This window comes from Strix uralensis, chromosome 1, assembly GCF_047716275.1.
Source record: "Strix uralensis isolate ZFMK-TIS-50842 chromosome 1, bStrUra1, whole genome shotgun sequence".
NCBI classification, from domain to species: Eukaryota; Metazoa; Chordata; class Aves; order Strigiformes; family Strigidae; genus Strix; species Strix uralensis.
Window position 1 is genome coordinate 132,464,024 of NC_133972.1, and position 23,982 is coordinate 132,488,005.

At 40.9% G+C, this 23,982-nt stretch overlaps 1 protein-coding gene across 4 annotated transcripts; it reads right to left on the reverse strand.

The window, feature by feature from the left end:
- Positions 1-7,341: 7,341 nt before the first annotated feature.
- LOC141948758 (epidermal retinol dehydrogenase 2-like) lies at positions 7,342-23,472 on the reverse strand. Of its 4 annotated transcripts, none has more exons than XR_012630545.1 (8): positions 23,348-23,472; positions 20,048-20,391; positions 14,601-14,732; positions 13,495-13,594; positions 12,183-12,327; positions 11,505-11,630; positions 9,079-10,972; positions 7,342-8,031 (listed from the first exon to the last, which is right to left on the reverse strand). XR_012630545.1 is itself a non-coding variant. In XM_074881599.1 (8 exons), exons 3-8 carry the CDS (start codon positions 20,366-20,368, stop codon positions 10,879-10,881), a joined length of 918 nt encoding a protein of 305 aa, XP_074737700.1. In that variant the 5' UTR covers positions 20,369-20,391; positions 21,527-21,645; positions 23,348-23,425; the 3' UTR covers positions 7,342-10,878. The 4 variants fall into 4 exon arrangements, 3 of the variants coding, with proteins under 3 accessions (XP_074737700.1, XP_074737691.1, XP_074737709.1); XM_074881599.1 differs by adding an exon at positions 21,527-21,645 and having other exon boundaries at positions 7,342-10,972; positions 23,348-23,425; XM_074881590.1 differs by having other exon boundaries at positions 7,342-10,972.
- Between the last annotated feature and the right edge of the window lie 510 nt (positions 23,473-23,982).

Below are 23,982 nucleotides of genomic sequence, written 5' to 3' on the forward strand. Positions count from 1 at the left end.
CCTTACAGAAACTGAGCTGATTTGGGAACCTGGAGCCTAGTTCTAGTCCAGTTTTCTTGTCCTGAGTTAGAGCCAAAGTTTGCCTTTCCTTTGAGAAGACAAGTGTGTCCACTCCATTCACTCCCACCTTTGATGGTAGAAACTGTTTTCAACCCAGGCTGCATGGTCAGAGTGGAAGTGCAGTGGATTCTCCTTCTCCATGGAAACTACAGGTCAAAAGTGATTTTCAAGACATATTTTGACTGTAGCCAAGAGTTTTAAAGCATTACATAGTCTGTGAATTTGCTTTTCTTGCACCATGGGTTAATGAATAATCAACTGTGTAGCTTTATCTTGCATTGTTGGTTGCAGCAGATGGAAAACAACTAATTATTACTGTTTTTCCTTTTTTTTTTTTAAAGTGGTATCTGAGATCAGTAAACAAACCGATGTGAGTTAAACAGTAGGGCTGAGCTACCTAACAGCTCACCATTTTCGAATGGGAGACCCTGTTCCCCTTACCCCATACCCTTGCCTAGGGACAGTCTCATCTTCAACCTTCTGCCAGTTCTCACACTTGCTGGATCCTTCACTGAGCTGATCAAATTTGCTAACCCAGCAGGTTAAAGGGAACTGCGTCTGTGGGGTTAATGACTAGTCTTACGTAATTTTACACCTAAACAAAGTGATTGTGCAAGCACTGGGACAGGTGAGCTACAGGCACCACACAGCATCTGCTCACAGATAACCATTTGTGACTGCTGCCCTTTGATTCAGTTATGAACATTTAGGCCAAGAGACCTGTGTAAGCCTGGGTTACCACCAACCAAAGTGATGAGTCAAGACTGCAACAGCTCATATCCTCTGTGGCTCACCAGAGAGACCGCTAACACCAAAAGACTCCAAATGCATGACAGTGGGTTCAATTCCAACTTTCCCATCTAATTGTTTGACTTCTTAACAACAAAAGTCTGCAAAAAAAAGCCTGACAAACCAAGCTTTTGAGTATTTTTTCCTGTTTTCTGAAGCTGAATACAGAACAACAGTTTGTGTAATGATGATGAACTGTTAAATAAAATTGTCTTTTTTCCTATTGACTTTGTAATAAAAATTGTAAACAATATTTTGCACATAAAGCTGCAGGCCTATGGGCTGTCACTCCCAGATGGCATCAATTAGTGGAGGAAGGTTTGTTGTGCTTCCTTTTCCCAGCCATCCACCCCTCCCTGGGTTTTGGATGTGCTAGCCTTGGACAGGGATGACTCAGCTGCTGGTGAATCACCTGCTGAAGTGCTAAAAGTGATAGCTTGGCTCCATTTCCTCGAGCAACAGTGAGCTGTCAAGGCAGACTAGCAAGAAAATTGTCTTCTGCAGCTGGGAGAATTTTCCTGCTTGCACATCCAGATTTGCTGCAATCAGAGGCAGTTGCACAGATTTTACTGGGACTTCAACAATCCCTGTTGAGATCTTGCTTAATAAAAGCTGCCTTGTGCAACTGCCCGTTCATGAGAGGACTTTTCACAGGCAGTGCTGTGAAGCTTTCTCTTTAGTAGAAAACCAATCAGTGAATAGTTCATGTACAATGTAACTGGAGAAATACCGGTCAGGGATGTTTTACTGTTCTCCAGTTGGCAACATGGCAAGTAATGGAGTATTTCCAACCAGAGAGATTGTTTCTGAAGAGATGAGATCTAGAAAAGCCTTCTGAAATCTTGCTATTTCAAATTACTGTTTTCTGGATTGGTAATAGTAGAGAAGGACAGGAGGAAAACTAAAAACTGCTTGGAAAACTTTGCCAGGCTCTACATCCCCATGGGACCGCACATGTCCAACCAGCTGCTAGGGAAAAAAACATGGAGAACCTGTTGTCACTGTGTGGTGAGTCTAAATGTCCTTTACAAACCAAGGCTGTTTGAGATATAAAACAACACTAGTTTACCACAGTAATTTTTAACTAATGTGATCAATGGGCCTTTTGGACTATTTCTTTCAGTGTTGGTACCTTCTTCCCCTTAATAGTCAAAGAACAGTAGTGTATAAGGCAGCTGCCTGTTCTCAGCGACACTGGCACCAACTGCCCCTGCTGACAAGCAAGTGGACATCGTGAGAAGATCATCTCCAAGTCTCTGCTGTGAACCTTGACAAGAACCAGCATACATTTGGTTCTCCACCTGCTGTGGTACAGATTTGTACTACTTAATCTAACCAGCAATAGTTCCTTGAGTGGCTGAAGTTTGATGAAAATATAGTTACAGCTAGTTACCTTGGCTGCCCACCACCAAAGAGGATAGAATTTAGTAAGTGCAAAGGAAAAAAACTAAGCTTTATCTACAATGGCAATTATTTTGATGGATGTTGTTTACTTTGGCCTTTTTGTTGTATGACTTAATATGTTTTGGGGGATTGGCTCCTTCCTCAAGAAAAGCACATCTTCAGCTCTCCTCCCTCCCCTATGGAGAGCAGCAATATCATGACCAGATCACCCTTCCCCAACAGGTATTTCTTATCGTCTTTGTCAGGGTCCTCTGAGCCAAAATCCTCCTGCAAACCAATGGTTGCACAATGATGGTTAAATTCTCAGTCATGTAGGATAGAGAAAACAGTGCCAGAAAGGATTATTCAGAGTTATGCATCTGTCTAACTCCTCATTATAGCAAAGCCAGAGGGTTTATCACCTGGCAGGACCAAGCTAAATGAACAAGTGTAATTCTATCAATTCTTATTTTTGGAACAAGTCTGATTGTTGTTAACATTTTTGTGGGGGAAGGTCCAAGGATGTGGCAGAATCCCAATATGAGCCAGGTTTGCTCCGATAATCATGCTTACTGTCTCTCAATAAGCCTTCAAATTAGTCTTATGACAAGCATGTTTGAGAAACAAATACGAGATTTACTTAAAGGCATTCCTTCACATATTTTTCCATGATCATCTCACATCTTTAATATTAAACAGCATTGCACTGTCTGGAATAGCAGACATTGGACTTGATGCAATTTGAGGTTCTTACATACAGAGGTAATGTTCCAAAACATCACCGCATGCAGAATGCAGATATCCAAATATCTGCAGAAAAACAAATGCGAGGGTACACATGCATCTCTAAGTGGCATGTAATACTGTGTACTCTAATACCATTCCAAACTCAGTAGAAAGCCACTGCTGTGTGCTTAGTTGCATGACAGCACACACAAATCTTAGAGCCAAATGAGTATTATCAGCATTGTACTGACTGCGATTTACCCTTTTTTCTACCTCAATTCATTTTCAAACCATCAGCCATTTTAGTGTTGGAAGTCTCCAGACTAGTGAAGCAAACTATTTACCATTCTATTAACATTAGTCTAAAGTTAAGCATAATGTATGTGTATGTAAGTTTACAGGTATTATATTTTTTCTCATAATTGCTTTTGTTAAGAGGGATCTTATTTCCTAAGGGATTATACTCTATTTACAATCAATCCATTTTGCTAGTCTTCTTAAAAAAAGCTCTAAGATAACAGCAGTCAATTTATAGCAGTCCTTTCTCTATGCAGACAAAATACAAAGGTTCTTAATATTTTCCATCCAAGTCTCCCTACAGTCCAACTTGGGAGTGGTAACAGGATGAGAGCCAAGGAATTTCCAGAAATCTTGAAGTGCTAGTAAGTCATTACTGACACAGTGCCATGAATATTTGGTTGATGAAAGTTAGATGCAGGGCCATTCTGCCCCTGATTAGCAGATATTATCAATGCATCCCAACAAAAGTCAAAGCTTCTTGCTTGCTTACATGTAGTAGGGAAAGAAGAAGGGTAGTTACTTCCCCAATTAGGAACAAACACAACCTTTCAGCACTCTCTGACCTCAGTCTCTGCAACAGACTATTTTAGCTACTGCCTTTTTTGAGACCTTTCCTTAGCTCAAGTCATTCTTCATTTAGGCTCCATTTGTTTTACAGCTTAAAGATTAACAGATCTATTGGTGTGAAAATGTACTTTAAAAATATTTGTAGGTGTATAAAATCTGGATACCAGTCCTGTGGCAAAGGGTGTCTTCCAAAAGAGATTTCATGGAAATCATGGGCATGAAGCCCTAACGAATGCAGAACTTCATTAGTCACCACAGAAGCTCTAATGGTTTACACATAGGAATGTAAGAACAGACATTGTAGATTTCTTCAGGGTGATTTCCTGGATTTCAAAGTGGCTAGATCAGGTGCTTCAAAATAATTAAGAGAATTCGCATTTGGTTTGTAAAGGCATAATTTGTTGTTCTACTATATCTCCTGCAAAATCCTCAGCCAAGGAATGGTGTGATCCCTGAACACCTCTCCTAGCTTGTTGCCTTGATCTATGTGTAATTTTAGTGCTCCTTTCTGGATATTAAGGGAACACTATTAAAGAGAAAAAAAAACCCAAACCAACCTATAACTCAGAGAACATGGATGGGCATTCATGGTACATCTCTGTGGCTTAGTTTGCTGTAATACAATGAGACAAAAAGCATATTTATACAACAGAACACAGGACAGGCCTCCACAGTGGAAATAATGCAACAACTCACTCTTTGGATGTGAAAAAAACATTATTTCTGTGTCATGTTCTAAAAAAATAATGGCAAAAAAAGGCTAGCCTTGTGGCTGGGTAAATTAAAGAAAAAAAGATGTGAACATGCCAGTGTCTCCTTTGTCTGGGTTCTTAGCAGTCAGGGTGCTATCCCATAAAATACCTGCTATTTTTAAAGAGATTATTTAATCCAGGAGGGAAAGCATTGCACAGGCAAGTTACCACATGGCCTCAGATACAAAGCTTGAGCCTGCTATGGCATACCAAATTGCAAAAACTAGTTAAAAGCACTTTGAAAAGGGGGTGGATTTGGAAGCCCTCCTGTCTGCCCCAGGAAGAAGGCATGTTACTCCTTCACTCTCAACAACTCTGATCTACTTCTTTTTACCTCTGTCCAGGCAGAATCCAAACCAAACTTAAATATTATACTTCATATGTGTATAAATGTGTATAAATATACAGACACCCCCCACACACTCTAGTGCCTAACCCCCTGTTTATACTCTTTACAAGACACCTTGTTTGAGACTTTAAGACACAATGCCTACCTACCCCTTTTTTAGCTCATGAAATTCTCCAAAACAGTATAAACAGATCCAGCCTTCAAGAATCCTGTGGACCAAAAGGATGTCTTCTGGTACGTCTCATAAGGAGACCATGTACCAACTAATTACGCATCACCAATACCACTGATATCACCCTTCCCTCTTTTCTTGCACCCCTCCACATATTTAGCGGACTCCCATTTGAACTGGTGAATTAAACTTCCTCGCTACTTTTTCATCCATCCTTCTTCTCTAAAGTGGTTTTCCACTTTGGAAACTGTAGCTCTCTTCCATCAGACCTAGCTGCCGCTCTCCAAATCTAGGAGGAAGCAGACGACAGAACATCATTTCTTGAACATGAAGTGATTGTTTAAGTGCTCTCTCCCCTTTGAAGAGAATCTGAAAACCTGACTCATTTTAGATGGGCAGCATTACAAGCACACACAAATTGCTAAAAGCAAAGATACTTTGGGTTTTTTTAATTATCTGAATGCTAAGGACCAATTCATAATCTTTAAAGTGTTAATATAAATATTATTGTAGATAAAATTATCTGCATCTAAAAGCATGAGTGAAGGCAGTCAGCCATCTCATTGGCAATGTAAACAAAAAAGATGAAGAAACTAGCTTCATAGCTGTCTCCCAAGTCCTCAGCTCAGAAGCAATGCTCAAAACAGATTTCTGCCTGTTGCTGCAGGTGGAGATAATTTCTACAAGCAAGCTTTACCTGCTTCAAGTATTTAATTTTTTGTGAAATTAATTTGGTATTCACTCTTTTAGGGAGTTTTAACACACAAAATTTCAACCTTGTCATTTTACTCCCATCTTCTGCTACAGATTGACAGCATGGAAATAAAGTACTTCCTGAAGGAAACACTTCCAACAAGCACCTCATCTGGCTGTTCTGGTGAGATTTGTTCCTTCTGGATACACACCCTTTACAGATGTGACTACTTCAAACTGACAGCTCTCTCTGACATTGTTAGAAGCTTCCCAAAACACACATAGGCTATTTCGCAATAACTGTAGCATGACTTGAATCAGTTCGGGAATTTAATTACCTGTGCATAGTGCATTGTATAAGCATGCTTCAGGGTCAATCATTATCATGCCAGAAATACGCAAACAGAACAAGTAATGCAAAGTGTATTTTCTAAAATGAATATAGAGAAGACCCTCCATGTTAGCCCTCCACCAAGAATTCCCAGTTACGGGCAATAATCATTGAGGATTGCATGCTCAACAGATTCCTCAGCTACCACATCTCACTCTGCATTAATCTCTCAGCAAGCTGTATTTACAGTGATGCACTTAATACAGGTGATGCAGATTCTGCTCCAGTGGGGCTGCACCATCATGTAGGTTTCATAGACTAGATCATAGCACCTTCACAACATGAAATTTATGGTGCCAACAGACAAAACTTGTTTGGCAAGAAGGTCTTTTTTTGCTGTTGGCTGCAGCTGCTGACAGTGCTGTTGTTTGCTGCTCATGTTCTGGCTCTGTTGATTCTTCTTTCTGTACCACAACCAGGGATGCTGCCTCTAGACCTCAAGACATGTTGTTGAGGAAGTGTCAGAATATGCCAGACCCCGTCTTAGGGCTCTGCCTCTCCTGAGTCTCTTCTGTAGTTCTTCCCTCCTGGGCAGGGAGCCTGGAAGACTATCCCAATACAAGTCCTGCAAAACCATGTTTCCTTAGACAGATGTAGTTATTTACCACCTTGGATAAGGGTGACATTTCTCAACACAACTATACCAATAATCAAGGTTTGTTTTATCAAGCAGTAACTACCCAGCAGACCTAACACTGCAAGGCACCTTGGCTTATAGCCTATGCCTTTGTCATACCCTTTTCTTGTACATCTGTGTCCTGATCATGAGGACACTCTTATTCCTAGTGTGAATATTGCTAAGGGCAAGGGAAGAAGGTGTGAAGGTGGTTTGGTTTTTTTTTAACCCTTCTTCCCCAAAGCTATGTTTTCCTCAGGTATATGCTATCCACACAACTTCAGGCTGTGAGCTTGGTGGCTTTGGCAAGCAGAGAAAAGATCTGTCAAGCTGGAGACACTGAGGGCTACTGAGAAAGTGTGTTATACACTGAGTGGACAAATCACTGCCTGTAATGCTTCCCCAACCTGTTGAAGAATCAATGACCCCACTAAGTCTCACCAGGAACACAGCAGTTCTGCATTCACCTGGAAGATCTGATAACTGTGGATCCAAACCTGTCTCTACTGACTCACAGCAAAGAATTCAGTCAGAGAACCTAAGTTATTTTGTTAAAAGCTTTATTTTACAAAATCTGTGGTTTTGGACAGCTGCTTAGCAAAGCATGCAGTCCAAAAGGTGTCTTCAGAACACAACTGCCACTAGGAAAAGTTACCAGAAGAGAGTATCTGCTTGGTTCCATGCTGAAGTTACATCAGACCACCATGAAGACCAGCTTCCAAATCAACTGCATAGCACTCTTGGGTATAGTTTCTCAATTCATGAAATAAATAATAATAATAGAACCTGTATCTCAGCTGCTATTTTTTTGTTGTTGTTTTCCTCCTCAGTCTTGTTCAGAGGATCAAGTCAGTGCCAAGAATAATTATGTTCTCTGTACTTACAGGATATTAAGACTTCTGCTACCACAGGAACTCAGATGGAAAAGAAACACAACAGGCAACAAAAGACCATGTTCTAGACTGTTTTTGAATCATTGTATTGGTGATTGTCAAGCCAATGCAGCCACCTCAGTCAAATTTGGGATCCAAACATTTTGTTAGAGACTATTTAAAGTTTCGAGCAATGGTCATGGAACCAAGAATTCCTTAGTGGGAGCTGCCTGATGTGCTTCAGAACAGAGTCCTCTGCTGTTGCCAAACATGATGCTGTCACAACTGAGATGCTCTTCCATTTCATGTTCTATCTTCTTGTTTGGGTCTCACAGCAGTCCTTCTGTGAGGAGTTTTCTTGCTGAGAGAAGGAAGAAAGAGTCCTTCCTGGCATCAGGAAAGTAATCAATCAAGATCATTGTTATTCTGGAAGTAAGCCATCTTATCTCAAGAAGTTCGTATGTCACTTGAAGATCCAAACACTCACTCCATACCACCTCCTACACACAGGGGAAGGATTTGTGCTGCTTGACCTCCAGGATACAGCTCTACATATCTGCCATGCCATCTCAGGAGATGTGGAAGATCAACACCACCACCAAGATAGGCTATTGTCCTCCAGCCACACAAAAATTTGACAGTGACTGTAGCATTCAAAGCAGTAGCAGCACACTTGCATAAAAGCAGTTTTGTGTACTCCTACCAGGACAGCTAGCTAGCAGAGATTTTCTAGCAAAGCTGCGTATGACAGATTATGCACCTACTATAGAACTTGGTCTCTAAAAGATATGAACATACTGGAGTGAGTCCAGTGAAGGGCTGCAAAGATTAAGGTACTGGAACACCTGTCATACAAGGAGAGGTTGAGAGAGCTGGGACTGCCCAGTCTAGAGAAGAAAAGGCTCAGGCTCAGCATGCATAAGTACCTGAAGGGAAAGTGTAAAACACAGAGCCAGACTCTTAGTGGTATCCACTGAAAGGACAAGAGGCAGCAGACACAAACTGGAAAAAAGTACATTCAATTTAAACATAATTTACATTTGTTTTTAAACTGAGTGTGGACAAACACTGGAACAGGATGCTGAGAGAGGTTGTAGAGTCTCCAGCCTTAAAGATATTCAAAACTTGACTGGACACAGTACTGAGAAACCTGCTCTAATTGACCTTGCTCTGAGTAGAGGTCCTTTCCAAGCTCAATGAGTCTGTGAAGTAGTAAAAGCCCTAGAGAGATGTACTTATGTGGCATAGATTATCAGGTAAAATCCTCCTAGTGGTGTAATAAACCTAAGAATCCACAAATCCCACAGCCAGACCCATTGCTTTCCATTTCTCTCAGCAGAACACGTTCTCAGAGACACTAAGAATGAAAATCTACTTGCTCTCACAAGAACTGGAGTTTGATACATACTGTTCGTATGCATAATCCCCTTCTTTCCTCTAGAATCCTGCACACCTAGTATTTCAGTTAGGAGGAAAAATGTGCTCTGTCAGTATAAAAAGATGAAGAGTCTGCAAGACAGACACACCACAGTTACTAGTGGTTGACTTTGTGAACAGTGCAATGTACATATGGACAGCATATCAGGCAATATCTGTTTTTTAATTAGTAACTTTCATTTCTTGAAATCTACTGTAAAATGAGCAGAATTTGAGGTAGAAAAGCTGCAGATCTGAAAGGACAGTAAGACAAACCTTTTCTTCATCAGTCTGAATTCTAACTCTCATCCATCCATCCTAAAGGTAAGGCTATTTTTAACACACTTGTTTTACTCAGTGTTTCTCCTTCATAAGTAGTAAAGCAAACCTTTTTCCGCTGGTAAATCTCATTAACTATATAGACAAGGGAAATGAAGGTAGCTTCTAGACCATCATGGAAAAAAAACATTAAAAAAAATCACCCTTTTCTCCATACTGTCCTTCAATTAATTGCATTGTAATGCATTTTAGTCTTAGTTTGCAAGTGTTACCAATTTCCAGTAGAGTACTGTGACATAAGTGGGCTTAGCTAGCATGTGCATAAATGACATCCATTCAAGGTATAATCTTCCTTTCTTTTTTTTGTTTTGGATTTACCAAGAGTCAGGGGGGCTTTCAGTTTTCTAAGTGGTCATTGTCAAAAAGGGCAAGGTCTCCTCAGCACATGTCCAAAATAAATGGATAGTCCTAAGAGTAAAGGGAAAATAAAACAAATCTCTGTAGACAAGGCAACCTGCCATCCAATTCAAAGAAGCAAAACATAATGCTGTTAGTCAAGCTATGGCTGTCATGATCCCATTCACTTCAGTTTTATCAGCATCACTCCATTCTGAAATAATCCCAAAAGAAACCCTGATTATACCATGTAATACCTTTACTTTTAGTAGCTGATTGTCTTACTTGGCAAGATATTTGATAGCCCACCTAGACTGGCAGTCTTATGCTTTATAACTAGAAGTTTATTCTGCTTAGGAGACAAAAATTTAGAATTTTTCTTAAAATATTGCACTTAGAAGATACAAAGACTTCTACCACAAAGTTGCAGTCATAGTATTAGCTTTTAAAATAAATTAGACAAAAAAGTAGATTAGCAGCACAAACGTATAATTTACATCCTTCCTCCTCCCCACCCCAACATCCATAGTCATCTGTAAATCCTGAGATTAGCACCTCCAGAAATTAAAATATTTCACTGGTTTTACACCGACACAGCACATATTTTCACTTCACAAAACTTCCATTTGTATAAATCCGAATCCATTGCTTCAGGAAACTCTTGAATTCCTCAGTTTACCAGGCAATGGTAATGGCACCAGCAGTACACCCCTCCTCATGGTTCAGCGAATGGCAGCAAGAAGTCAGGTCTACTAGAGGCTTTCCTTTGCTCCCTGCCAAATACATGTGGTTTCTCGGTCCCTTCTCCCCCAAAAGTTGCCAATTATTAGTTTGCAATGCATGGTCATATTTAAGGCATTGTAACAGACATAACCAAAGGAATTAATTTCAATTAATGTATTTCCGTAAGGATGTGAAAAAAGTTCACTGGATTAAAAATACAGTTTGAGTGAAAGCTGTTGATTAAGAGCCAATTAAAAAGCAATTTCCTTAAAAATTGTTACTAATGAGAAGTGAGGCACCTTAAGTTCACAGCTGCTAGAGAAGCAGACCTTTCCCACCACCACCTTTAATAAGATCAACTTTAGAGTTGCTGGTCTCTGGATTTTGCACTTTTTCAGGCCTTCTTTGCTCGACCTTTGAAGCCAGCCATGACACGAAAGACTCCAAAATAGTCTGCAAGGGCAACAGCTGCTTTCACTGGTATCACACTGCAAGGTAGGGGAGTTGAAGAAGAGAAAAAAACCAAAACAGACATCAGAAGAGTTGTATAGTTTTATCACAGAATTAGTTTTACCTGGCTAATACTGGCAAAGACAGTATACTCTCTAGAATACAGTACCACTGGTCCTCTCAAAATACCCATTACACTCACTTGGCAGTCTGAGTTATTAGGCAGATCAGTTTCCCAACCTGGCTTGCAACAGAGTCAGAAGCACCCTAATGCTGGGGCAAGACACCAGATATGCAGTTCCTGAGGAGCAGGCCCAGTCTCTATAGCCCACAGTAAAACTGCACCCTGATGGAGTCACCAAGTCACAGTTAAGACATTTCTGTCATTGTTCTGTGGTCCAAGGATAGACTGAACCCCTGGAAACAAAACAAGAAAGCTCCAGAAACATGCATAACAATGAAAACTCACACCAACAAGTAGAAGCCTAGTTCGCACTTTTAGTCAAACATCCAGCTAACATAGCCCTGGACAGAAAGAGAGAGAGGAAAAGAAGGGAAGGCGTAACTTACCTTTTCAGAGCTAATAAAAAATAAGTAAGGCGTGGTAGTATCAACATCTCTTGGTCTTGCCGAATAGCAGTGATTATCCTCTCGGCCACATACTCTGTCTCCAGATCAGGAAGCAGAGTTGGCCACCTGGAAGAGAAGAATTCTTACTATAATAGAAATTGCTTTGGATTAACATTTTACTCAAAATAAGTCTCCATTCTGCAGTTATTCAACTAAAAAGAAATAAATACCACAAATTCTATGAACAACAGAACCTTCATTATGTTAGAGAGTGACCATTGTTATTTTCCCTTTGTGTGATGTCTCATAAGACAAATCCACATAGTCCTCATATTAAGACACACTAGGCTTTTATTCAGCTCCTAAATTTCGTCATTATACAAGCATACTGGGCAAAGCTATGCCACTGATTTCAGGAGGCAATGAGGGTTTAGAAACCAGAGAGAATAACTGGAGCCAGAGGAAAGGACCAATTATGTTTCACATTTCAGCTTAAATGCATAGTAAAGTACCGAGGACTTTGCTATTTGGGTTGCTCAGTCACTGGGTAGCACTGTTAACACCCATCTGAGGCCCTAAAAATAACACAGAAAAGTCTAGTTCATTTTCATAAAGGAAATAAGAGTATGTAAGATGCTAAACATGCAGGTTGCATAAATACCTCAAGAGTTTACTCACTTGGTGCTACAGCCATCAAACATTCCTGTGTTCATAATGTAAGGACACACAGTTGTGGTTTTAACACCAGTCTTTCCCATATTTCTCATCTCTAAATCAATTGACTCTGCAAAACCAACTGCTGCAAATTTACTTGCAGAGTAATCTGTAAAATAAAACATTAATTGCAGTTAAACATTTTAATTTACTAATTAAACTTTACTAAACAGGTTCAGTGAGTCCTACCACTGTACAGATGAGCAGTAACAGTTTTTGACAGAAAGTAAACTAACTAGTCACAGGTTTGGTTCGGTTTTGCTTTTGTTTTTTGTGGTTTGGGTTTTTTGTTTGTTTTGCCTTTTTTTTTTTTTACAGTGTACAACAGCACTGTAGTATAGAAATGATATATACACAGTACCTGCAGGAAATTGCTGTCCAATAATAAAATACTTTACAATAGAGTAGGAACCATTTTCAGGATTAGGTTACTAATCAAATTTGCCTTTTATGTTATTCACTCCTTTACTTTCCCTTTCCTAAGTTAACTGTTGTTCTAACCTGGCAGACAGAGGGTTTTTCATTGAATCCCTGCCATCACCTTTCCACTCTCTACTGAACAATAGCAAATGAAGTTATCTTTTCATACCAGACCTTATCTTTGAATCCATGTACTAGCTTCTCATGCAAACTCAAGCTTTCAATACTCTCTAATGTGGTTTCAACTTGAAACTCAATTTGTCTTTGTTATCACTGCTTTGAAACTAGATTTCTTTTACTGCTATGTCACATTATTTCATTTTCCTCCCCCTTTGCATATGTTTTCCAGAAATGCCTTCGGAGTTTGCCCTAATATCAACATTTTCTTTCCATCACTGTATGGGTCCTCTTGAATGAATGGCTGAGAGACAGAATGCAAAATGAGATATCACACCTCTGCCTCTGCACCATATCTGGATTTTAGTAGTTCTTTGAGTTAGGGAAACTTGTACAGGACTCTGCTTAATATACCTGGGGAAAAAAAAAAATTGCCTCTTCCACACCAAATACCTGCAGGTTAACTTCAACAACATTGAAGTTCCCAGTTTCCAAAGTTCTATATGGCTTCTAGATCCTCTAACTGCCTCAGCAGAAGAACCTGTTTCACAGCACTGCTGAGCATCTAGAAAACTCCTTTGAAAGAAATGGTCTATTTAAAGTCAGCTGGTATGAAAGTATGACCATTTGCTTTACCCATATGCAAAGACCCAGAAACTCAAAATTAGGATTTTTATGAGTATTGATTGCAGAGTTCAAATCAAACTGTCTTAAGTGAACATCAGCTTTAATACACTACCTGCAAGATGATTGGTTCCAACTAGTCCTGCTGAACTTGCAATACTAACCAAGTGTCCACGGTTAGAAGCCATCATTGCTGGGAGGAAGGCTTTGTAAGTCTGCAAACGTAAGTCAAAGTTGCAATGAAACATTTTACCAAGTAAGCCATGTTATAATATTTTGAAGGTTTTGTTTTTAAAGAAATTCTCCCTACAGTTTAAATAAGCTTCCTCCCCTTCCATTATGGAAGAGAGTGGAGAAAAAGGAAAAGAAAAAAAGAAAAAAGTTTGTTGTTTGAACTCTAACCTTCAGCTAAGCTGGGACTTTCCAGGTCCCACCAGTACCACTTTCTCCTCAAAGACAAATGGTAACTTGCTGAAAGTTGAAGATACAGGTTCAGCTAGCTGTTAAATTTCTCTCAGTCTAAAGCTCAGCAGTGCAATGTTTCAACTGAGAATTAAGTGTTCACTGCAAATTTTGTAAAATGGCAAAAATTTGAATTTCATGTCTTCCTTCTATTAACTTAATCTAATCATTGGGATTAAATATATATGAAGAAACTGAAGCATGTTTTAACATCCCCTTTGCCATTCTTTACAATAGGAAATATAGATGCCCATATAGATGAGCACATTAAACTACTCATTTTGGACAAAAGTCTCACTTATTAAGAGCACTGTCTGAACATGTACTTCTTACTGAAACTATCACAACCACAAAGCAACTAGAACACTAACAGAACTGAACAATTCTCTGTTACTAGAGCAGCAGCTTTTAGGCTGGGCCTGCTTCATGTCAATTAATATTGAGAGATTATAACATATGAACAGCTTCAGAATTTAGCAGATGGTAAACTTCAGTTAAGAACATTTCAAAATATGAAGCAATTTTGCTTCTCCCTACCTAGCCCAGAAGTTCCCAAAGGACCCTCTCTTCCTTCCAAAGGACCTTCTTTTTATTTTACAGACTCCCAGGCATAGAAAGTAAGTTCTTGTATAATTTCTGACTGAACTTAGAATGAGCTACATATTCTTGTATATTTTCCTCAATTCCAAAAGGCAAAATTAACACTGAAAACATGTTAAAAGGATGTTTTAGTACATAAATGCGAAGTATAAGTATTACCCAGAAGTGTGCCATTATGTTGACTTCCATGGTTTTTTCAACAAGTGAATCTGGACAATCAATAAACCTCTTTCCAGTTACGACACCAGCATTGTTGACTAGGATGTTAACATCACCAACCTCTTTTTTAACCTAAAAAAAAGCCTCAAGATATTATGCAATAAATACAAAACATGCTTTCCAAGTTTTATATATGAAAATATAAGAAGTAGAAATATTGCACATTTCAACTAAGTTGAACTTATTATGCTTGTTATGGATCCAAACACCTCAGGTTCTTGAACATTCTTACCTGATGCCTTTTTATTGCTGAGCTTACAGCTAGACTTTCTTTGGAGGCGTGGAGCCCAACAGCTCCACACAAGCTTCTGCTTTCAGCACCTCTGGTTCTTGCTGCGACTGTTCCAGATAAGTCTCTATTGCAGAGAGCTTAACTAATGCAACAAGTATTTTGCTACAGCAAATCCATCTTAAAACCAATGAGCAATTCTGTTTGTAGGGCCATTTCTATGCCATGCAGTGAGGCACAGTACACAGCTCCTCAGGTAAGCTCACCAGAGTCAGGTACATCAAATCTAGGCGAGGGCCGCAATACCTAAACTTTCACTTGTGACATTCCTTGTGTTATACTTAAATCCTCTTGTTTTCCACAGCACAACTTGAGTACAGCAGCCGTGCTGCCATACAGCTTGAAGCCTGAAGCCAGATTGCAAAGTACTTGAGTCTTTTGATGAGCAGAAGGAAAACTGGATTCCCTGCTGGCAACATTAATTGCCTTCATCCCAACAGTCCAGACAGAGGTTCATCTCTCCCACTGTACAGGGCAGCAGCTACTTAGTAGGATCTTAATATTCCAGGTATTGTCAAGATTCTCCATGTTCCACTACTCCTGACTGCAACTGTTAAACACTGACATGTATTACACAGTAGTTTTCCCACTAGTGGTAACCACTTGCATTCCACAGCACATGCATTAAACCAGACTTCCCTACAGCTTTCTGGGGGAGCAAATGGAGTTTTCTGCTCTCAGCACGTTGGAATTAGAATGGGCAAATGGTCACTTTTGATAATAAGTATTCCTCATATACAGAGGCAGTGAGAAAGACCACCTGTAAAATTAATTTCTTCCTTACAACCTTTTTATTTATTCAAATATCTTGAATATTTCAAGCAGCTTTACAGGTCAGGAACTTAAGAGCTTGTAAAAAAGCCCTTTTTGCTTGGTAAGACAAGTTTATTTCTCATGAAGACAGCCTGAAAGAACACCACGTCTCCATTGACATTAGCTCTTAGGACAACACAAGAAATGAAAAAGCTGTGGGAAGGGCAATAGTTTGTTATGAAGATGAAAGAAAAGCTGTGGGGTTCTGAATAAAGGAAGACTTTTAGGATGTGTGCATTCACAGAAGGTGGAAGCCTTATGAGCTTCTGGGGCTCACAGCACAGAAGCTTGTTTCTATTGTATTTACTTCAATTCTAACACTGTACCAGAATTCTTGTAAGATGGTTCCTGGAAAAGAAGTTGGCTAAAGAATATCTACACATTTAGTTCAGTAAAAGGAAGCATAGTTCTCCTCTTAGCTCCAGACCAAGAAGAACTTTCATGAACAGACTCACTTGAGAGAACAACTATAGGCCAGCTGATATCAAGATACTGTGTCAGCTCTCAAAAGTAGAATGAAAATATTTAATGCAGTATTTGAAGTACAGTTCGTTAATCTGAGCTATCTGGGAAAAAGGAAATAGGTACTCTATATGTTGTTTAATTTGTGATTTCTGGATCAAGTGCTAAATGTGCTGATCAACAGCTTTGGGAAGCCATGTTGGTTTTGTGCCATCTTGCCATACAGTTGCAGATCACAGAACCTCATTTCTTAATGGGGTTTCCTTTGCTAGGTGCCTACAGTGACTGAGGAAAGCAAAAGCAGATCTGGTAGGCTAGCCTGTATGATAGTAAAGAATTAAAGGATAATTTACCACCTATCCTTTCTCTAGCTTAAATTCCTCATCTTCCTTAAACTTGTTGCAATCTTGTCCATGTTTGTTAACTAAGTAAGGATTTAAAAAACAGAAAGCAGCCTCGGTAGCATTATACAGAACAGCTTTTATAATAAATTCATCAGCCAGAGCCCCTTTCCACCTCAGTCATTGCTCACACATTCTTGCCTGTCTACTCCCCTCTCAAAAAGTTGTCATGTAACAATTTAAATATTTCTGAAGCAGCACCACATGATCTCCATAGGCACCATGAGACAAGTTGTTCTAGTCACCAACCTGAATATGTACCCCTCATCACAAGTTAAAAATAGTATGTGTTCAGAGACATAAATGTAATCATTAGTAAATGATGCTTTAATACTGCCTCGTGTCAGATGATCTAGCCACTCTGGAAGTCTGGACCAGTACACCAAGTCTACCCTTTGGGGCAAATAACATACCTGAATAAGTGTTCATGCTTCTTTTGTGCAAACAAAAGACAGACAGAGGTGAGGGAATGTGCTACATACAGTTTATAACTTGGTGACTGGTGCATTTAGGTTAGATGGGATAAGGGAAATAGTAACAGAACCTTGATCATCCCATTTCCAACTAGTGGCAAAAACCTGAACCACCTCTTCCTTTGCCACCTGTCTCTACTCAGTCCTCCAAAATATATTCACACTTCGAATGGAATTCAAAGCAGATTCAAGTGCCTTCTTGCAACCCAGACAAATGATTCCAGCTTTACATCATCTTTGTTCATGCTGCCTCCCTATAACTAGATGTGGCAGCTCTTTCCTCGGCAAATTGGCTGTTTTAATTCCCTTCTCTCAGCTCTCCCCTGTGCATGACAGCGCCAAGACACTCAGCCCAGGATTCCACACTCTGCTTTGAGGCCAAGTACAGAAGACCTTTACCAAGCCTTTTTCCTAGCTATTAAGGGGGGTGGGGATAATGTTAACTTTGCAGAGCCCTAAACCTCTCCATTTGTGCAGTGCAGGAAAGTATGTTCCAGGTATTTGTTTTAGCCCTAAGTAAGGCAAGCATTATGCAAACAGCTGATCTGGTTAAACATCTTTTTCAGGTATAAACACTATTTCTTGTTTGTTTCTGCATTTATTTTTATGCTTTTATATTGAAGTTTAGTAGTGAGCAATTCCCATGACTCCCAAACAGCATCCCGAAGTGTCTACTTTTTAAGAACCACGAACCACTCCATAAATGCCTACAAGAGGTGGAAGAAAGCACTGGATGAATTATAGGCAGCATGAAATACCACCAGGAAATGTGTTTCTACTGTTGCTCCTCTGCACAGGAAAGAGGATTCTCACTCAGAAAAGTGGAAAACCGGCTGCAAACTGTCATCTTGACTAACAAGCAAGAAAAAACCCCAGTGGATAAGCAAAAGTACCATGCAAGAGAGGTCCTGGAAGTAAATGTGAGCCCAGATGCAATTTTGCAACATGATAATGAGGAAAAGGCTTCCATTTCCTCACAAGTAGGAAGATCAAAAAACAGAGTTACTTCCCTCTTTCAAAGCCCTAGATTCTTAAAGTTTAGCTGGACTCAAGGGAGGCAGGGGTAGCTCAGAAAAGGCCACACTCCTTTGGGGGTTGGATACTTCTGGAACAGGGACTTCAGAAATAAATTTTAAGCTATAGCTTAGATAGCCAAAAGCTGTCCTTCATCTTGTTCCTTTCCTGTACCAACAGGGACACCACATGTGCCTGGCTTTTTGGTTTTCTTCCTACTGAAGTGACTTTTTCCTGGTCTCTCTGTGTGGCTGATGAAGTACCAGAAGCAGGTATTTAAGGTTCACATACGTTTCATTTTGGCTTTGAGATTGTTTTACTGGGCAAAGTTTTCAACCATATCCTGCTCTGCCTGCATGAGTTTAGTTCACTGTAGTCTTGCAAAACTCCAAGTCACTGCATGACACTGAATCACCAGGGGGAAAAAACCAAAACCTGGAACTGTGCTGCCTCATCTTGCAAACTGCAAGTCTACTACACTGCATTAAGTAAACAGTGGCACCAGGCACTAACTAATACTAAAGTTTCTTTGTCATTAATAAGATGGAAAAGTTGTCAGCATGGTTCTACATCAGTTGTCAGCAGGACATGACATTTCTGAAATAACAGTAGTAGGGTATTTCCTTCTATGTGGATCAGCAGGAGGACTGTTTGTGGATCAGCTGTTAGTGAACTGCTGACAGAAGATTATAAGCAAGGAATCATGCACCGAGACCCTCTTACCACTTCTTCGCTCCTGTCTACCTCTGTTTTTATCATCCTTAACCTGTGTCACACACATCTACACACTCTTCTCCTTTTTATACTTGGCCAGAAAGGCTCTGCTACTGCTTTTCTCCATGGGACTGAAGTGTTAGCCCTTGAGTCCTCAAAATAGAAGGTTAGTTTCCATCTTCATTCCAGTGTCCTTCACACTACAATAATCCCTCCTCCTCCACTCCTCCCAGTTCAGTGGGAAGCACAGTTACAGGTCTGCAGTGAGACATGTGTAACTGCTCTGTGCGGATGGCAGATGTGCAACTTACCTGGTGTAACAGAGCTGCAAGGGGGACCAAGGGTGATCAGCATTACCAGAATACAAAACCAGTAGTACCAGCCTCTAAAAAGCTGCAAGTCATGCACAAACGTCACTTATCAGAAAGTTTGCTCTAGTCATTTTTGCACAGATAGAAAAATGCAGAAGGATAGAGCTTCTTAAACAGCACCAGAAGAGGAACATTATTTCAGCCAACAAATGTTCCTGAAGACAGCTGGACTTTTTTTTAAGAATTCATCCTCAGGCAAACACTCACAGTGGAAACTTTCTAGTCCAACAGTTAAGTTTAGCAACATTTTAAGCAAATGAGAACAGGTTGTTATAATGGAAACTGTTAAGCAATTTTAGCTTTTGGCAATTCTACTAGTCTGCCCAAAATATCTAACCACATACTATATTTATAAAGCTCTTCAGAAAAGAAAGTAAGAAATATTTAAGACTTCAAGATACATTTATTAATTCTGATAAAGTCCACAGAAATCTATTCACAGTCATGGAATTATCTGAAAATTGCCTGAGCAGTTAATCCTTTTTACAATATATGGTCTTTAGGGTTTACTTTTAGTAAAAGGCTGTCAGAACTTAAAATACTGCTTTAGCTTCAATAAATTGATTTTCTCCACTTCACCAGTAAGCGCTTGCTCAGTAATTGAATGAATGAGAAGCTACCCAGTTGAAATGAGCTACTGAAAGAGAGAACCAGCTCTTTGTATTTTTAAAGGAGCAGAGGTACACAAGTCAGCTTTAAAAAACATTATTCTTTAAATAGGTAGCATGCACAATACATTCTGAATAAATTAATTTTATTCTCTTACTTTGAAGTCACTAAAAATTATCATACATCATACACTCATGCACCCACTCAGAATAGTGTCAAAGCCACAAATAAGATACTTTACCTGATCAGCTACTCTGTAGATGTCCTGCCTTTTGCTACAGTCACAGATGTAACAGTGTACTCTTACTCCTCCATTTTCTCTGGCCAGCCTACTTGTCTCCTTGAGCCCCTCTTGATTAATGTCCCAGAGAACCAGTGTGGCTCCAAGGCTGGCAAACTTCAAAGATAAGGCTCTTCCAAGGCCACTTCCCGCTCCTGTTATTAATACTATTTCACCACTAACATTCTTCTTCCGTCTAGGCACAACCCAGAGCACTAGAGACTCCAGCACATAATAAACAAAAAGTACGATGACTTTCAATGTTTCCAGGAAGAAGTTCATCTTAAGACTATTTCTTCAGATACCTGATAAAAGAAAATGTTCACCAGATAGAATAAACCATAAAGACAGAAAATGCAAACATCAGCATTTCAAAATTGAAAAAAGCATTTTTGGATCCATTCTAAGTATTTTCTCTAGCCTGCTTCTGAATGTTGTTCCAAAAAAATGTATAGGCTTACATCTGAACCATTTATCCTGTTTATGTATTATCTCCAGGTTGTTCCTACTCTCCTCCAGAACGCAGCACCCAACTGATTTACCATTTGGCAGAGGCAGGAAACACCTGCCCTCATCTGCTTTAGAAATTCCCCACCCTTTATGTCACAGGTTTCCATCTCTGCCCTGACAGAATGTGGACTCAAAAACTAGAATCAAGAAATTTATAGTTGCCTCTTGAGCATCTTCAGCAGAAATGCATGGCAATTACAAATCATAACTCCTGGCTTGATCAAATTACTTTAGTGCTCACAAGCTAGTACTTTAGGTCAGGAAAAATTCTCCTTTTAGGACCACAAATTTTTTTGCTATGTAGGCAATCCTTGTCATCAAGAAGTCATATGCAGACCAAGTCACAGTCTCAAGCTGCTGAAAAACTGCCAGCATAGGGAGCTTCAGAGTGCTATAGGCTCAGAAATCTCCAAAACACACCAGGTACACATTACTGGCTGTCACAACTAGCTTTACAACTACCAGTACTACCATTATTGAGGAGAATCTGCTTTTGCAATTGAACAGAGTGTTTTGTTAGGAATGCATTGCAAAGCTGCTGACTTTCTTCTCTTCACCTCCCTGCATGAAGCAAATGTCATGGGCTTGAATCATACCATCTCAGGTATGTGTTTAACTTCAAAGTCTGTACTCATCACAGTAATGCTGACACCGAGCAGGCATTTAAGTCCTTAAAAGAATGCTATTTAATTCCCAGTATACAAATGCTATGCAAAAAAATGCACCCTTGGTCAAAGCAGGTTTTAATCTTTTACTAACTACGATATGAAGGATTAGTATCTTCCTTCTCAGCTAAAGGTAGAGCACGCTGGCACTTACACTTCAACCTTTAGCACTACATGTCCAGTTTGATCACATCTCTTTGTTAGCATTGCTATCTATGTGTATAGGTAATCATGTTTGACAAGTGCCAAGAGATAAGTTACTTACATCTCTGCTACTCTGAGCAAAGTTCGTGAAATTTAGCATCTGGACATACACGTGTTATCACGAGTCTCATGTTTTGTACATGGGAAACAAGGCCGGTTCTGAAAAGGAGTAGGCCACTACTAGAACAGAGCAAGTTATTTCAGAAAGTTTTCTGGCAGAAAGATTAGGACATCTTAAAACTAGTCCGATAACAGAAAAACATTTGTCAAAAACATAGCAGGTAGGGAAACAAGTTCACCTTGACTCCTTCAGAAAGAAAAACATTTTCTGTTCTTCATTCCCTTTAGAACGGGGCAAAGTGTGTGCAGAGGTTCTAGCAACCTTACTGGCAGTAACACCAGTAAGAAATGGAAGAAATACCGAAACAGCACAGGAACATTTTTCTAGAGCCAATATTGACATTTCCTATAGTAGGCTCTTATAGTTACAGAGCTACTACAGATATAAGCAAAACCAGACTCATGCAGTAAAAGTGTTATTAAATTTCATGTACATCAAAACCCAGCAATTTTTCTGAAACACAAATTCTCTGCTGGGTCTAAAACAGAAGCAACAAATCTTTAAAATAAATGCAGTTGCTGAATTTAACTTGATTACACTAACTTAATGCACTTAACATCCCCCATTTGCATGAAAGGGGATTGGTATTTCTGGAGTGGATAAGGATGTTACAGTTAATCCCTATGGGAAAACAAGAGAGGCAATTGCCTTCAAAAGGTAATACACAATTTGACCTAAACCCAGTTTAGAACTTATGTCAGTAATTTATTAAGTAAAATTATCATGTATTAGGCTTTCATAGGACAGAGGCACATCAGATCTTAGAGAAGTACTGGCTGCCTCTTGGAGAAGTACAGTTTAGGCATAGGAGACTCTGCTAGAACACCACCGCCACATCCTTCAATGAGACACTTAACCTCCACTGACATGTCTCTTGCCTAACCCAGCTCTGACCATGCCAGGAGTCCTCCATTCTCACAGGCTCACTGCATTACTACTGCTAATTACACCAGCTACCGTAATCAAGCGCATCCATTCACACAATTAAATCAGGCAACACACTTGGCTGATTTTGGCTGCTCAACTAAAGTGAGCAGGGATGTATTTACAGGTGAATTAACCAAGGGTACCTTTAGCACACATAAAATCTCAGATCCATTCTGGTACCATGAATTGTTTTTTAATATTCCTACATCCACACAGACAGAAGTGTGGAGGGGCATTTATATTGTAGTGAAGTATCAAAGATTTTTAAAAGGCTTTTCAGATTTCAAGTGCAGACGACTTTGCCAACACAGACTTTTCAGTGCATGTGCTAACAACGCTCGCAACCGAGCAGCTCTTGCAGACTGTCAGTGGTCATGAAGCACAAGGACAGAATTGAGGCTGGCACCTGAACCGCAAAACACCTCTGCAAGCCAAAGGGATTAAATAAAGGCTGATAACACCATCACCTGAGCAGCTTAGCAAGCGTGAATTTGCTCACTGCATCTACAGGGTTGTGAGGCCCCCCCCAAAAAACATAGTGGCCAAGACAGTCCAAGGACCGAGGTGTAGCAACACCTTCCTCACCCCCTGGAAGACGCTGGGCCATTCTACTCTCGCTGGGCACGCCTCGCCTGCCACCCAAAGAGCATCATAAAAAAGCCTCCACGGGCAGTTTCCCGCTGCGGTGATCACCTCATCGCTCCCGCCCCGAGAGCGGGACCTGTCCTCGCACCGGCAGGAACCGCGGCCCCCCCGCGCCGAGCGGCCGCACACCGCGTCCTGTTCCCCATGACGCGCCCGCCCGGCCACCACCGGGACCCCGCGGGGTGGTACCTCCGTCTGCCGGGCTGAAGGACAGAGACGGCACCTCCGCCCGCCCGGCGCGGCGACCAGCGGCTCTAGGGCGGGTGAGGGAGAGCTAGGCCGAGCGGGGTGGGGGCAGGCAGCGCGGCCTTTATGCCAGCAGCCCGCCCCGGCGCGGGGCTGACCGGATGCCCGGGGGCGGGGCGGAAGGGGCTCCGCGCTCCACGGCGGGGAGCGGGGCTGGGGGCAGCCCGGCGGCGGCGAAAAGCTGCGGCCCGGGGAGGGGGCGGTCATGACCCCCGGACCCCTCAGCTCCTCGTCTGGGGCCGGGGGTAGGGCGAGGGGCTCTAAGGACGGAGGAGCTTGTTGGGAGGGGGCTCCCGGGGCGGCTCCCCGCCGCTTTCCCTTAGTTTCCTTTTAAAAAAACCCGTATTTATAACGTGCTTTTGATTTTTATGAGGGAGGAAATAACTTCTGTTGGAGAGGTGATTGGCTGGGAGAAGGTGGATGTCGTGCGGGCTGATGCAGGAATGAGCCCAGGTGGGCTGCGGGGGGAGCCGGGAAAGGGGTGTGGGTGCTGGGGGTAGTACTGAGGGAGAGGAGGGTGCCCAGTTTGGCTTCCGAGGAAGTTTGGGCAGAAGTGGGCTTCGGGGACATGTAGGGTT

Coding starts and splice junctions, on each gene's coding strand:
- LOC141948758 (XM_074881590.1), bottom strand. CDS start 20,368: ATGAACTTCTTCCTGGAAACATTGAAAGTCATCGTACTTTTTGTTTAT. Junction 13,595..14,600: donor ACATAATGGCACACTTCTGG/GTAATACTTATA, acceptor TTACGTTTGCAG/ACTTACAAAGCCTTCCTCCC. Junction 12,328..13,494: donor TGGAACCAATCATCTTGCAG/GTAGTGTATTAA, acceptor TTTATTTTACAG/ATTACTCTGCAAGTAAATTT.